Source organism: Empidonax traillii, unplaced genomic scaffold (assembly GCF_003031625.1).
Source record: "Empidonax traillii isolate 1590-97213 ecotype Southwest subspecies unplaced genomic scaffold, ASM303162v1 scaffold50:size1795014, whole genome shotgun sequence".
In the NCBI taxonomy this organism is placed as follows: Eukaryota; Metazoa; Chordata; class Aves; order Passeriformes; family Tyrannidae; genus Empidonax; species Empidonax traillii.
In genome coordinates, this window is record NW_020955243.1 from 160083 (window position 1) to 174508 (window position 14426).

The window sequence follows — 14426 nt, forward strand, 5'->3', positions numbered from 1 at the left end:
AAAGGTCATTCAGCCTGATTATTTTGATAATAAAAGCCATTATGTGCTGTTAAAACACCTGACCGCCTTCAAGAAGCAACAGTAGTTGTTCTATTACTATTACTAAGAAAGGAAGCTGGATTAAGAATAACTGTCCTCTTCAAACAATTCTGCTTCACCAAAGATACTCCTTGGATCCTGGTTCTATTTCTTCAAGAATTCCCAAAAGCCACATGTTAGTGACACTCAAAGTATGTTGTTTCATGAACATCCAAATGATTCATTTTTTGCCATCTCGGTGCTGTGTCATCACTAATTAGTACAGACAAAAATCAGGGCACTTTTTCCCAACAAATTTAATGTCTCCATGTTTCACTGAAGTTAATTCAGATTATTTTCACCCCCAGTCAGGAGTCTGTGACCACATTAAAAGGACTGTGGAGAGGAGCCGGGAACGTTCCCAATGCCGTGTTCACATCCTGCGACTCACCCTCCAAACTCACTTGGAGGAACTCACACGGTCTTGCTGCTTTCCAGGGGCACTTCTGGAGTCCCTTTCCTTCAGCTCTCTCTTTTGGGTTGTTTTACAACTATACCTCCACAGAACAATTTTTTGAGACTGTTGTAGATAATCCCAAATGCTTGGGGACAAAGAGTTTAAGAGTTATGTAGTGCAATGCCTTTAAAATTCCTAGTCCAGGATAATGAGGGACTTTGTAACTGGACTGAAAATACACACAAAGGCAGAATTTCACAGGAGCTCCAGCACCCAAAGGAATTTTTTGGAGACACCTAGAGCCACATTCTCCTGGAAAAGCTGAAGGAGTTTTCACATTCAGATTTTACTCAGGTTTGCTGAAATAGCTTCTTTCTGTACAGGAAACCTTTATTTCTGCTTTTACTGAGTGCATAGTTATCTTGTGAGATGGAGTGATCTTCAGTCATCTAATGTTTGTTAAAACACACTTTTTCCCAACAAAAGTAAAATGTGTATACAAACATTAAAGATGTTCTAACTTTTGTTATTATTAAGAGATTAAATATTAATCAACTTATCTTAAATGACACTATAGACAGCCTTCATAAAAGATCCCTGCTGGCCAGGAGATTAATTAAATTTAGGCTAGAAGCAACAACTGATTTAACACAGCGTATCAGTCTGAATTTCATGGCTACTTATCAGCCAAAGCCCAGAAATTCAAAAATCATCCCAAAATGTTACGTCAGAAATCCAGGTTAAAACCAGGAGGGACAGATGGAAGCAGAAAAATGTTTCACCATTTAGGGCAAAAACAAAAGCTGATGTGAGCATTCAAGTTCCACATCAGATCAAACTCTAAGTCATCTGAAAAACAGAAAGAAACCTAAAAATCATTGAAGAACCATCTGCTTTTCCCACTTCATCCCCAGATTCGAATCTCCATCTCCCAGGCAACTGTAGCAGAGGGCTATGAAGTCCATCAATGTGTCTTCTTCTAAATTACCAAAACCAAACGGACATTGTGTGAAGGGAGGAAAGAGACCAACCCCAAGCTTAACACCCACACTCCCGGGGACGTGAGAGACCAGTGTCCCATGTCCTGCCCCAACACAGACAGAGCAAGGACTTACAACCTGCATCTCCCACACTTCACATGGGATGCCAAATCATGGGATAGAGCTATTCCAAGAGAGGCCCTGAGCAGAAATTCTGCCCTTGCCAGAGCCAAGGACGCAAATGGATCAATTTTGCAACCATCAGTTGCCCTCTAACTGATAAAAGATTAACTGACTGAGTGATCAGATTCAGGAAGTGGGATGGGGGGAGAGGAGGGGCTGGGAATGTAAACTCTTCAATGAAGACCACCAAGGCAAGATGTGTCAGAGCCATGTGCTCTGACATGGTATCTCAAATCCCAGAGGCATCCTGAGCGTGGCTCGTGCACATGTGTCTGCACTGTGGATGGATTTTGACAACACAGAGTGCTGAAACATTTATAAACAATTCTAAACAAGAGTTCAGCACCAAACTCAACAGCCTGGATTCATTCTCACTTAGCACAGAATTTATTGTTTATTTAATGGGAAAACATTCACTCACATTCAGCAAGAGAAAAAGCCAATGCAAAGGCAGCAAGCAAGGAAGGAGAAATGTAGTCAAGGAGCTGCTGCCAAGCTGATGCCAGTCCATCCACTGTCCTTCCCTCCACAGCCAGGGAAAGAGATGCCTTAATTATTCCTGCAAACTATCCCATTGGTAGCTGCAAGTCCCAGGTGGGCAGAGAGAAGAAGAATGGTGGATCAAACAGCAGCTCTAGCTGAGGACGTGAACTGTACATACAGGACCATCACTGACCACTGGGCCAGACAAAAAAATACCCACAGCCTATCAATTTTAATTATTAATTGCAGAGGAATAATATATAGATACTCATTCTGTGATTTTTATTTTTTTTGCTAAAGGGATGTTTTTCTTTGCTCTTCAATACTACATTAAGAACAGAGTTGAGAAAGCAGAGCACAGGAAAACTGCATTTCATTTGAAGACAGTTACCAAGCAAATACCTACTCCCAGTCCAGCACCCCCCACCCTCTTAGAATAAACTACAGCATCTCTGATTTCATGGGACTAGTATTTTTTAGAAATAGTTGGTTTGTAATGTCATTACTATGAGGGAAACATAACATGCATCCTTTCAGTTTGGCACAAGCTACAATAAAATTTCCAGCCAGAAATAAGTAAACAAGACTTTTTTTCTTCTACTATCTCTGAGAAAAGAAAAATACTAACAGGCTAATTCTGGAGTTGCAAAACCCTGCCCTGCAGTGTTTGCACTGCTCTGCCTCAGCTGTGCTCTCACTGCTCCAATGCTGGTTTGCCACAGCACAGACATCTGTACAGTCATGATGTACAAACACCTGCAGCAAGTAATTCCCAAGGGAAGGAGCTGCACCTGTATTTTCAGCTCATATGCAGGCATCTACCTCCCAGAACTATCTACACCCTCTGAATGCGTGTGAACATCCCATTTCTTTAGCCAAAGTCTACAAAACAGAAGAAATTGCTACAAAAAATGTACCTGCAACTACAGAAGAACTCTTGCAATAGTGTTGTGCAAGATCATTCTAGACCACAAAGAAATCTAAGGAAATAACAGCAAGAGGAGTGAATTTAATTGGCTGTTCTGAAAGATCTATTTTGAAAGATCCCTTTCCTTCTCAGTGAAGCTGACATTCAAACTTAACCTTACTCACTTCAGCAAGACTTTGTCAGAATTATGCCAGCTAGCTTCTAAATATTTGTCACAGGATAATGATTCTTTATTTCAACTTTATCTACACTTGATGTTTTTAGTTTGGCTGACCACATTCAAAAGTCAAATGTGGCTGCATCCATACAAATCAGCTTTTTGAGGAAAAAAAAAAAAAAAAACACATATTTCTTTTGTTTTGCATTCCAGATTTATCACTGGACTCTCTTTTTGTCACCACACATGGTCCACAGAAGCAGAAAAATGCTCCTTCTAAGTGGGTCACAGATGTGCCCACCTCACCCAGACTGCCCCACAGGCTACACAGGAGCTGCACTCTGCTGATCATTGACTGCAGCTGTCCCTGACACCAACTCCACTCAGGGAGTTCGCAGCTTTGCCACAGGAACACCCATTTGCAATCACAAACATTTCGTGGAGACTGACTACTAGGTGATAGAGGGTGAAATGATTCAGCACTGATCAAACTAAACCGAATGTAAGGCACTGCAAATCAAACAAAAAATCTCAGAAAGCCTATTATGGCCTTCACAGTTTGTTTTCTTAATTCAAAGCCAAAATGGAACAGAGATGAAGAGCTGCAAGAATAGAATACATCCTGAAGCCTCTTGTCTCTAATTAAATCTCCATTATGTGTAAGGAGATGAAATGTTAAAGAGAATGTATTAAATGGAAAAGAAAGTAAAAAAAGAAGCACATGGGAGTAAATTCTTCCTCAAATAAAAACAAGTTGAGCATAACAAAACAGTCACAAGAGATAAGGACCAGTATCTACTTCTTCTACAGTGGTGTCAGCTCACTCCTCACAGTCAGCGAGGTCATCCTTGACTTCAGTTCTAGGAATAGGATGATGGAAATGGAAAAGCACAATTAGGTCATCACAGAATGCTTTGTGTTGGAAGGGACCTTAAATCTCATCTTGTTCCACCCTCTGCCATGGGTAGGGACACCTTCCACTAGCCCACGTTGCTCCAAGCCTCGTCCAACCTGGCCTTGGACACTTTGGAGATGGGGCAGCCACAGCCTCTCTGTTGCCAGGGCCTCACAGCCCTCCCAGGGAAGGATTTCTTCCTAATCTCTAATCCAGCCCTGCCCTCTGTCAGTTTGAAGCCATTCCCCTTCTCCTATCACTCCATGCCCTTATCAAAAGTTCCTCTCCACCTTAGTGCTTTCTCCCCTCTCCTCCCTCTTTATTACTGCAACCAATCCAGAGTAAATTTTCAAAATCATATTCTTCAGAAATACTTTTAATTGCTTGGATGAAAATTCTCCAAGCAATAGAAATCCAACTCCTTTCTTTGAGAGACATCCTAATGACTCACGACTTGCCAACTGCTGAATTGACCCATGTCAGAACCTTCCTCACAGTGGTCAGGCTTTTGGATACCACAGTTAGGAAGGAGAACCCAGGGGAAAACATGAGACAATAGGATCTCAGTGTGGCCCTCCAGAGTCAGGTTAGTACCATGGAAAGGGGAGGGAGGCTTTGATCACAATACACACACAATTAACTACTGGTGTAGCAACAGTCCAAAGGACTAAATAAACTCTGAAGCTTGAGAAAACAATTCTGTGAGTTCCAGAGAAATGAGGATCCATTGAAAGGAACATATTTCACGGGGACTAATTTTAAGGTTCTTCTAATTAGATGCTGTTCATTGTTAGAAATACATGAGGTTCGATTAAAAGAAAGGTATCAGACATTTTTCCAGTGACACCAAAGCTGACCCTGCTGGTTACTTCAATGGATTTATAAATTGTTTTTAATTATTAGTACCTGGTTATTTTACTTTTAACTTCAGACCAAAGCAGTTCTTTCCCCCACTGCACCCTCTCTGCAAAACCTAGATCAATGCAGCAGCTGTGGAATGTCCAAAGCACCAACCCCAAGCAAAGATGTATAGAGGGAAAACAGCACAAAAACATTCAATAGCAGAAACAATAAATTCCTGGGGAGTTCAAAATAAGGTCCAGGGAATTCAAAGCAAAAGTCAACAGTGACTCTTCATATATTAGGGTGTTTCTGCTGACCTGGAGCATGACTGTGCAAAGCGTCTGGCTGTGGGTTTTGCACAGCTTTGTTTTCTCTGTAAACATCCATGTGTTGTATGTGTTGCACCCATGTCCAGCTCTCTGATCCAAAACTTTCCAGAAAGGTGACACCAATCAAAGGCACAAAGGCCCAAAGCAGCTTCTGGATACACTTTGGTTTAGCCAGTTTGGATCATGGTCAGTCATGGGAGAATGTGCCCAATTCACCGTTTGCCTTAACTTCCCAGGATACTGTGAGGTGTATGACAACATCAAGGGGAAACATTAAGAAAGGAGTAAGGAAGAAAAGGGAAAAAACATCCCTATGGTCCATGGCATGGAGGTGTTGTCTGGGGAATGATACATTTCACCATCTTATACTCTGCAAGAACTGGAAGTCTTAAGGAGCTTGTTTCAGAAAAGAAGATACCTGTTCACACAAAGCACAGTGGGACTCATCATCACAGGACACAGCTGGTGTAAAAAGTGCATGTGGGTTCAGAAAAATTAGATAAATGTATAGAGCAAAAAACCTACTACTCATCAGACCAAAAATGAGTCAAACAGATTGCTGGTCTGAGCCAAAGCAGTTCCTGCAGCAAGCAGCACCCCTTGCAGTCAGACAGCTGGAAACAGTTCCAGAAATGCAGGGAGCATTTGCAGAAAAATTCTGAACCTGTATGTATTTGCACAGGTTGGCAGAAAATTCTGGAAGAGCATTTTACAACAAAGCAACAGACTTTGGGATGCTTTGAGAGGGTTCTTGTTTTCAAGCAGCTCCCAAAGACTGCACTGATCACTGGAGCAAGGATAGCTTGGTAGGAAACGTTATTTCGCACATGAGAGAGAAAACACAAGCAGAGGTGAGGATTTAAGACAAATAAGCTACTCAGATCTGCAACACTTGAAAGAAATCTTGCTGACAGTATGTTTGATGACATTCTGAAGTCAGGAAAGTTGGAGAGACCAAAGCCATGATCACATCCCAGCACAGTGTGGGCAGACACTGTGTAAGACTTTCCCAGGCAATAAACCAGGTCAAGGCAGGTACAGGGCACTCATGTTCTCAACACCAGTTGTCACAATTAAGTAGAAGCATAATGGGAATTCTAGTTTCAACTTTGCAAAGCCCTCAGATACCCTCAATTGAACAGGATAAGATAAAATAAAACAAAACTAAAATGTTTCTTTCTACCTGCTAATCTGGTAACTCTCCCAAAGGATTTGAAAACTAAACTTCCTTTTTGCCAGTTTGTGCATTATCACCAGCTTAAGAAATAATCCTGTGATCAGAACAGAGTATTTTTTCCTTACGATTTGTGAGTTGGAGCAAAATTTTACTCTGCTGTGTCTCTTGGAACTGTGCAGTATTATCAGGAGGGAAATACACTAAATACAGAAAATAGATACAGCACAAAAAAACAGGAAGGACACATTAAGTACCATTCTATAAGTAGTTTTCCTGGCCATACTTTTAATACCTGTGTCACAGTTTATTATCTATAAAATACTGATAAAAAAGAATCTGAAAAAAACTTCATTAATTTCTATTTATAGACCAGTTCAAGATAGTGCACTGAGTAACAACTTATGTGTAAACTCTGTTGTAGCTCTCATTTGGAGAACCTGACATTTAAAATTATTGAGTGTTTTTCTCCCTTGGCAAAAAGTGAGGACATTTGCACTACATGAGGCTGAATTTGAGCTGCCAGAGGCCAACATGACCCTTTGTTGACAGCCCTGATGCCATGGAATCCACAGATCCATTACTGTGACTGGCACTGAAAACAAACCTTTCCTCTTCAGACAATTCCTTTCACTCTCCTCCTTTGCAACGAGTACAGCAGCAGTAAGAACACTCCATCCTGTACCTCTCCAAAGCTCAAAAGTTGAGCACTCCATGCCCAAATCTCAGCTGATTACAGCTGACCCCATGGTAAGTGCTGCTGTTCCTCTCCCCAGCTCAAGTGGTGCTGTAGATGTTGTCGAGGTGCCTGAGCTAAGCAGGACAAGCATAAGCAGTTTAATGGTGAGTCATTCCCAGCCCACTCAGGAACTGTCTCGTGAGCAGCTCAGCAAAGCACAGACTGAGGGAAAAAAACCTCTCTTAATGATAATAATCTCCTTATCTGTTATGTCAGGAGCTGAAAAGGGACACATGAACAAGCCCTGTTGGGTAACACCTTCTGCCAGGCAATGCCTGCTCCTGGCTGGCTCGTAGGATCAGGTGAGTGCTGTGTCCCACCCACTGGCTCTCGGAGGGAACAAGCCCTTTAAACCACAGCAATTATGTCAGAGGGCTCGCACAGCAGACAATGACAGCCCCGGGTGGGCACATCTGGACACCCCATAATCTGGGTTTCCTGATCAGTCAGGTACTGATATCCCAGACCTTGCAATATAAAAATGTTTTCAACTCAATGGATTTGTTTAAGGTTTTTACAGCTTACATTTTATTATTTATAAAATGATTGATGTATGATAGTCATTGCTCAAGAAAGGAAGAACTAGTAGAGGGATACTGGTATTTCATTATCAACTTTCACTGCCCTCTATTATCATTAATCTGTCAGTACCTGCTTCTACCAGTTAATTCCTTTGACTCTCTCCAATCTGCACCTTGTTCTGATATGATATCTCATGTTTACACGGACAGGAGACTTTGACTCCTTGAAACTGGCAGCGAGTACATTTGGGCTTTGTTAAAGTGACAGTGAGCGTCACTGAGGGCAAAGGTAAAAGCCAGGTTGGAGGAGGTTATAAAAAATTCAAGTGGCAAGTGTCTCTCCTTTTATCTGACAGTTGCTCTTAAGAGGCCATATGTCATCTGTGACACACAGAATGTAAACACAGGACACAGAGGCAGAGCTCCACAGGGCACCTTCCCTCTGCAGATGGTTTATTTGCTACTGATGGGACAGAACTAAACTGAATCTTTAACTGAAGAGTTCCTCTGCCAGCAGCCAAAGCCATCACATCCCCTCTCTGTTGTATGCTGTGCCTCTGGGACTCCAGCCCAGAAGTAGCACCTACAGCCCTGTAAGCATGCCCAGATACAAGAGCTGGGACAGGAAATACACCTCCATAACTAAATCCCGGGATACTTCCAGGACTCCTTCATTACCTGCACCTAAATTTGTATGTATAGCTAATCGTACAGAAGAAAGGCACATGCATTAATCACTAGTAAAAATGCCCCACAATGTGAACTGTACTCACCTCCTTTATCCACAGCAGTTTAGGTGGCTGCATTTCCACTGACATTGCTCCCCCTACATAGTTCAAAACTCTGTGTTGTGTTGCATTGATGAGCTCGACTTGACTCACTGCACGATGATCCATCCACATAATAACATTCCTATGGTTCTGTCCTGGGGAGAACAAAAGGAAGAAAGAGATTATTTTTGGTCTGGTTTAACCCCAGCTCAATACTGTGAGTTACCCTGAGCTGCTTCACACTTTCACTTCTACATTGAAAACTCAAATTCTCTTTGAGCAAATAATCCACATTAAGTATCTAAACCCAACATTTTAGCCCTCTGAGCCAACTTTCAGACATGCTGAGCACTGAGAGTGCTGACAAACCAATCAGGCTGGGGAGCATCCAAGAACTTTGAAACACCATGCTCTCGTAGACTGTATTGCAATCAAAGAACCCAAACTCCTTGACAAAGTTCGCATATTCGGTTAAAAACATAAAGAAGCATTTTGGTGACCAAGGACTAAAAACATGTCAAAATCCGAACAACCATGCTGTAAATTGAAATGAACTCAGCTAGTCAGCCAGCTAGACAGCTACAGAGATTCTCTTTCCTCTTCTGTCATTTTGGGCTGAACTACCCTAATTTCTTTCAGAAATACAGTTTCAGGGGGGACAATTTGAAACTGCCTCAAATCCCACCAACTGCATGACTTTCAGCAGCATGAGAGTATTCAGTGAATTCTTGTCTTCTTGTTTAACACTATCCCTGTGTAAACTCACAAGTTCGTGGGGATATCAGAGCATAAAAAATAAGAACTGAATTTGACTCACTAGACCAGAATAGCCCCAGACATCATTAGGCATTGAACAGATTGTAAGATACTCTGAAACTAAAAAATAAATAATGTCATCTAAATTCAGAGAAGGACAGTTTGGGGGCAAACTTATCCTCTTTGAGGAGGATAAGAGCAGATGACAAATACATCTGAGAACAGAAAGAACATACACAGAATTGTGAGCAGGTCTCTGTAACTACTGATTTCGCACACACCTCATCTTAAATGGGATTCATTGAAAAATAAAGTGCATCAAAGACTTTGAGTCTTCTGAATCATCAACTCTAATAAAAACCACCAGATTTTTAGAAGAAGGTCACAGTGTCTGAAGTTTAGCACTGTCCTAGACAAAGACAGAGCACCAATATAATAAAACACACAACTGAAGCTCTTGCCTGCAGCTCCATGACAGAGCAAGCACTTGGACTACACTAACACCAACATTTTTAGCATTCCTTCAGCCAGTGTGGATGGGCATTTATACACACTATGAAAGCCACGATCAGCAAAGTCTGAAGGAGGAAGAAACTTGCAGAAAAGAAAAATGAGCCTAGATTTCCCTAGGAAGCAATTTCTTTGAGCCAAGATGAATTAATTTGATCTTGGGATGTCAAATATTTAGCCAAATGGTAATTCTCATCCCAAAATTAATTCTGCAGTAGAATTAAAACAGTAAAACCGGAAAAAACCATCCTCTGGTAAAAAAGGTCTTGTGTCATCTCCATCTCCCAGAGCCAGGCCCAGCACTTGGTATTTGGATGAAATGGAAAGTTCACTGACAGTAGTGGTGACACACACACAGTAACACCATTTTTTGTGTGCAGCCCTACCTTCACAGTTGACTGCCAAAGGTTGGAACTGTTTATCCAGAACAACAAGAGAACATGTAGCATCAAAACCAACCCCTCGAATCTGGGCAGCATCCACTCCACAGACAACCTTCTGAAAATACACAAAACACACATAGATACAAATGTATCATTTCATATGCAGGTACCAATGAGCACAGAAAATGAGTTACAAGTCAAAAACGCAGGCTCAAACTCTGAAATTCTTTATATTCAGTATTCTTTAACACTGCTAACCAAAAATACATCAAATTACCAAATATTCTTTGGTTCTCAAAACTGAATTCAGAGTTCCTTAATAGCTTTTTAATCTTACTAGCCACAGTCCTGGATAAAGCAGGAAGCACAAAAATATCAGAAAATAAAGGTAGCAGAAAACTAGCAACATTTATTTTCTCTTTCCTAAAGCTTAGAGTTGAGCTGCATGTGAAACATGGACACAGGATTAGGGCCAGGTGTTTCCATCAGTTACTTCACTCAGTTCCCACCTGTGGAAGCAATAAATATTCTAGAAGTGCTTTGGTAATATTGAGCCACAGCTTTTTTGCCTTGCAGTACTGAAGGGTCCCAAAAACAAAACTGGTCAAAACCTGCAGCAGTGATAACACCTCTGCAATGCACATTTTTCTCTCTTACCAAGAGTTTGGACATCATACTTTTTTGGAAGATCTTCCAAACAAGAAAAAAGGGGAAAAAAAAAAAACTTCCCCAAAATGCCTGAACTTCATGGCTTCCAGCAGCACTGGAAAAAAAAACAAAACACCCACACGGATTAAGTGCCAAATGAGGCTGCAAGACACCTAAAATGTAACAGAGTAATAAATTGCCACTTCTCAGCAACAATAAAAATATCATTATTTTAATTAGTACTATAAGGAAAGACTTTCACTAGACTTGCTACAGTGCCAGTCTCTTACTGGCTCTGAAAAGCCATACTTTCAGAGACTATTTTATTGCTCACACATCAGAGACTGCATTTAAAGGGGTCCAGAGTAGAACAACGCAACTCACACAGAGAAATATCAAATAAAGAGTAAGACTTGCTCTTCTTTAACAACAAGCTGCTCTTCCCTGTCACTCCCTTCTTTCCCTTCCCTCCCCCTCACCATCTCAGGGCATTTCTACAGAGCCAAGCTCATTAATGTTTGAAAAGGCTGATCAATAACAAGACAATGGGTGAACTGTCCATCTGCAAATTACCAAGCATGTCATGAATATTTAAAAAGCCAACCTTAGAACATGGAGCAGGCCTGGGCTTTACTAAGGAAGATGAAATGGCCTCTGTGTGCACTGCCAAGCAAGGTCACAGATTCACCTTTACTGCCAGCAGGTACAGGCAGAGCCCTGGATCAGTGGGTACAAATTTTCCCCCTACAGAAAGGGTTATTTTGAGCTGAGTTTATGCTTGATGTTATCCACAAACATTTATCATTTATTTTGGTCTTACAACACTGGATCCTCTTATAACGAGGATCACAGGTGTTATGTTGGGGACCATCCACAAACCAGGCAACAATTTCTATGCAATAAATGTTTTTTTTGTGACTCCAGTGCAGAACAAGCACATCTTTAAACACATGCACAGCCAGGCTCTGAGCAACCTTGACTCCTCAAAGAACTGTCTTGTGGGTAGAACAAACAGCACCAAAACAAACCTCACAGATGTGAGACCTGAAGGGAGTGGCTAAATCCTCCCCCTGCCATAACAGCACAAAGAAGGGCCTTTCATTCTATTTGCAATTGTAGCAGAAGTTTTTTTCACTCTGGCCTTCAGCTCCTCGCCAATAAAACAGACACTGTGAGGCTCCCTCAGCCTCAAGGTGCCATTAAGGTACAAGGAAGGTTACAAGTTACACAGCACAAACAGACCTGAAGGGAAGTGACACTCGGGGACTGCAGACCTTAAACATTCAAAACCTGAACAACTACCTGCAACACAAACCCTTCATTTTCTCTCTTTGCCCACCTTTGTGACTGAGCAGCAGGCAGCCCAGATGTCTGCAGAGGACTGCTCGTAGTGGTCTGGCTGGGGCTCCCAAATTTGGATGGGCTGCTCCGCATGTGCCACCACTGTCCCACAGCCATCAACCAACGCTGCTCGAACACTGGCTGAGCCAACATCAATCCCAACATAGTATCTGACTGCAGTCTTCTTACTGTGCATTCTTAATAAACCTGTGGAAGGAAAAAAAAACATATTAAAAGCAGATGAAACAACTGATAATGGAAAACTGTGCTGAGCAGGGCAGGAGAGAGGCTGCACAGGCACTTTGCAGGGTAACTCGTTTCTGCAGCAAGTCTTCACTTGGCAATTTTTAATTACTTAAAGGTTTCAAGTCTTGCATTAGTTGTACCACTTTTCTTCAAATGTTTGCACATAAGCTGCGTGGCACAGAAGCTCCTGAAAAGCAGACTGTAAACGTGCACGTAAAATGTGCAAGCAGTGATAAAATTCGTGTGCTCATACAATCAAAATGCAGTGTGGTCACAGAGTATCACATCCACAGAAAGAGAGAAAGAGGGAAGGAGAGAGGGAGGGAAGCAAAGGTTCTGCTGGTGTTTTACACACAAGGGAAATTTCAACCCAGAGGCCCCAGGGTTTTCCTGGCAGATGGGGATGCTGGTGATGCCTGGAAAGCTGAATTCCCCTCTGGACAGGACAGCAAAAACCACCACAGGTCATTCACTATCTCAAAGCAAACCAATTCCATTCCTGAAGCAGTGAAAGGAGGGCCAGGCCGGGCCCTCCTGACCTGGAGGGGAATGAGGAGCCAAGAGTTGCTGCCTCCCATCACACCAACCAGCTCCTGAGTGCCATGTCACTGCTGAACGGGACACTGAGTCAGGCTGGAGCTCTGCAGATTCTGGAAACAGTTTCCTCTTCCAAAAAAAACCAAAAAACTAGTGGGATGATGATAATTAAAGTAACCACGTGACAATCTGGCACATGTTACCAAGGAAAAAGAAGAAAACAAAAAGTTAGGTTTTCAAGAGCTTTCCACCATCAATCCACCCAACTTTAAAGCCTCAGAAAGTAACTTGCTGGAAAAGTGTTGAGTTATGAGAGCATCCAAGGAAATCTCTGACAGCCTACAAGAACAAGGTGAGGTTAAGTTAATTGATTTAATTATTCACAATGAGTTGCATATTTCACTATATTAAGTTTAACTGTTTGACATTTAATACAGTGACAAATTCATGGTTCTAAATTTCTCACTGTTTGTTCTTAATTAATAGTTAACATTTTCATTTTAGCCAAGCTGGGAGAATGCTGAGGAAGAGCTGGTACAAGTATTTGAAACGTCAGACAAGTACCAAGTTTAGTGCCTGTGTGAATCTGTGACGTCTCTTAACCACGTGAAACTCAGCTGACACACAGCTTCTGATTTCCAGAAAATGAATGGATCAATTACCACTTGATGAGCACATGGTATTTACAGAGCATCAAAATGGCTCTAGTTAAAAACAGCCCACCTCCCCCAAACAAGTGACCTGGATTACTTCTGCATGTGGAGTAAGGGGTGGTTAGAGGGAGAGGCATAGGCAAAGAGGGAAAGAGTGGAAAGAAATGCTTAGTAGAATATGATTATTCACATTTCAAATTAATCCTTTTTTCTCTTTTTTAACCATAATTTTGAGTACAGGTCAGGATCTACCCTTAGTTGTCAGTCTGAACATAGCACTGGCCCGGTACAGGTGGCTGTTCACATCCATGGCTGGCTTGTAACCACTGCTGCTCATGGATATCACGAATTTATGACCACTTAGGGTAAGAGGCAGCAGCTAAAATAAAAAAGGAAAAAAAAAAAAAGGAGCCCTTTATCTCAGAAAATTCCAAACATGATTCTGGGTAATAATTAAACAGTGTAGCAGCTTGGCAAAGTTTCATTTGCCCTGAAAAAGGACAACACCTTGGCAAAAGAAACCTACTGAGGCTTCCCCTCATCCCAGCTTTTAAACAGGTCATGGGAATGTGGTCAGTCTGTGGAAATCTGTTATCACACAGTCATTTTGTCCTGCTTCAAGCTCACACTTGATGCTTAGACCCCACTGCTGCATCCAAGGACCGTTTTTTGTTCTCTGCTTGGACAGCACAAGGGAGTTCTGTCCATCACTAAGACTCCTGAGCAGCCTGGCACAGACCAAAGCAGTTCTGAGCTGCATTCTGCCCACTCCATGGCAGGGGCAGCAGGGGAAGCTCTACAGATCATCAGTTTCTAATACTGTCAGAAAGTAGGAAAAACTCAAAGCTACAGAGCACATTGTGGCTCCTCTCTGG

At 41.9% G+C, this 14426-nt stretch overlaps 1 protein-coding gene across 8 annotated transcripts in view; it reads right to left on the reverse strand.

Annotated features, from left to right (window-relative positions):
- FGGY (FGGY carbohydrate kinase domain containing) overlaps positions 1-14426 on the reverse strand; it is a 148109-nt gene that overhangs the window by 124532 nt on the left and 9151 nt on the right. For all 8 annotated transcript variants that reach the window (XR_003570671.1, XM_027879032.1, XM_027879030.1 and 5 more), the window contains exons 2-4: positions 12114-12322; positions 10130-10241; positions 8481-8632 (exon numbers count right to left, since the gene is read on the reverse strand). Coding sequence is in view for 7 of the 8 variants with exons in the window: in XM_027879032.1 (XP_027734833.1) it covers positions 8481-8632; positions 10130-10241; positions 12114-12311 (462 nt within the window). In the remaining variant the exon portion in view is untranslated. The remainder of the gene's footprint in view (positions 1-8480; positions 8633-10129; positions 10242-12113; positions 12323-14426) is intronic.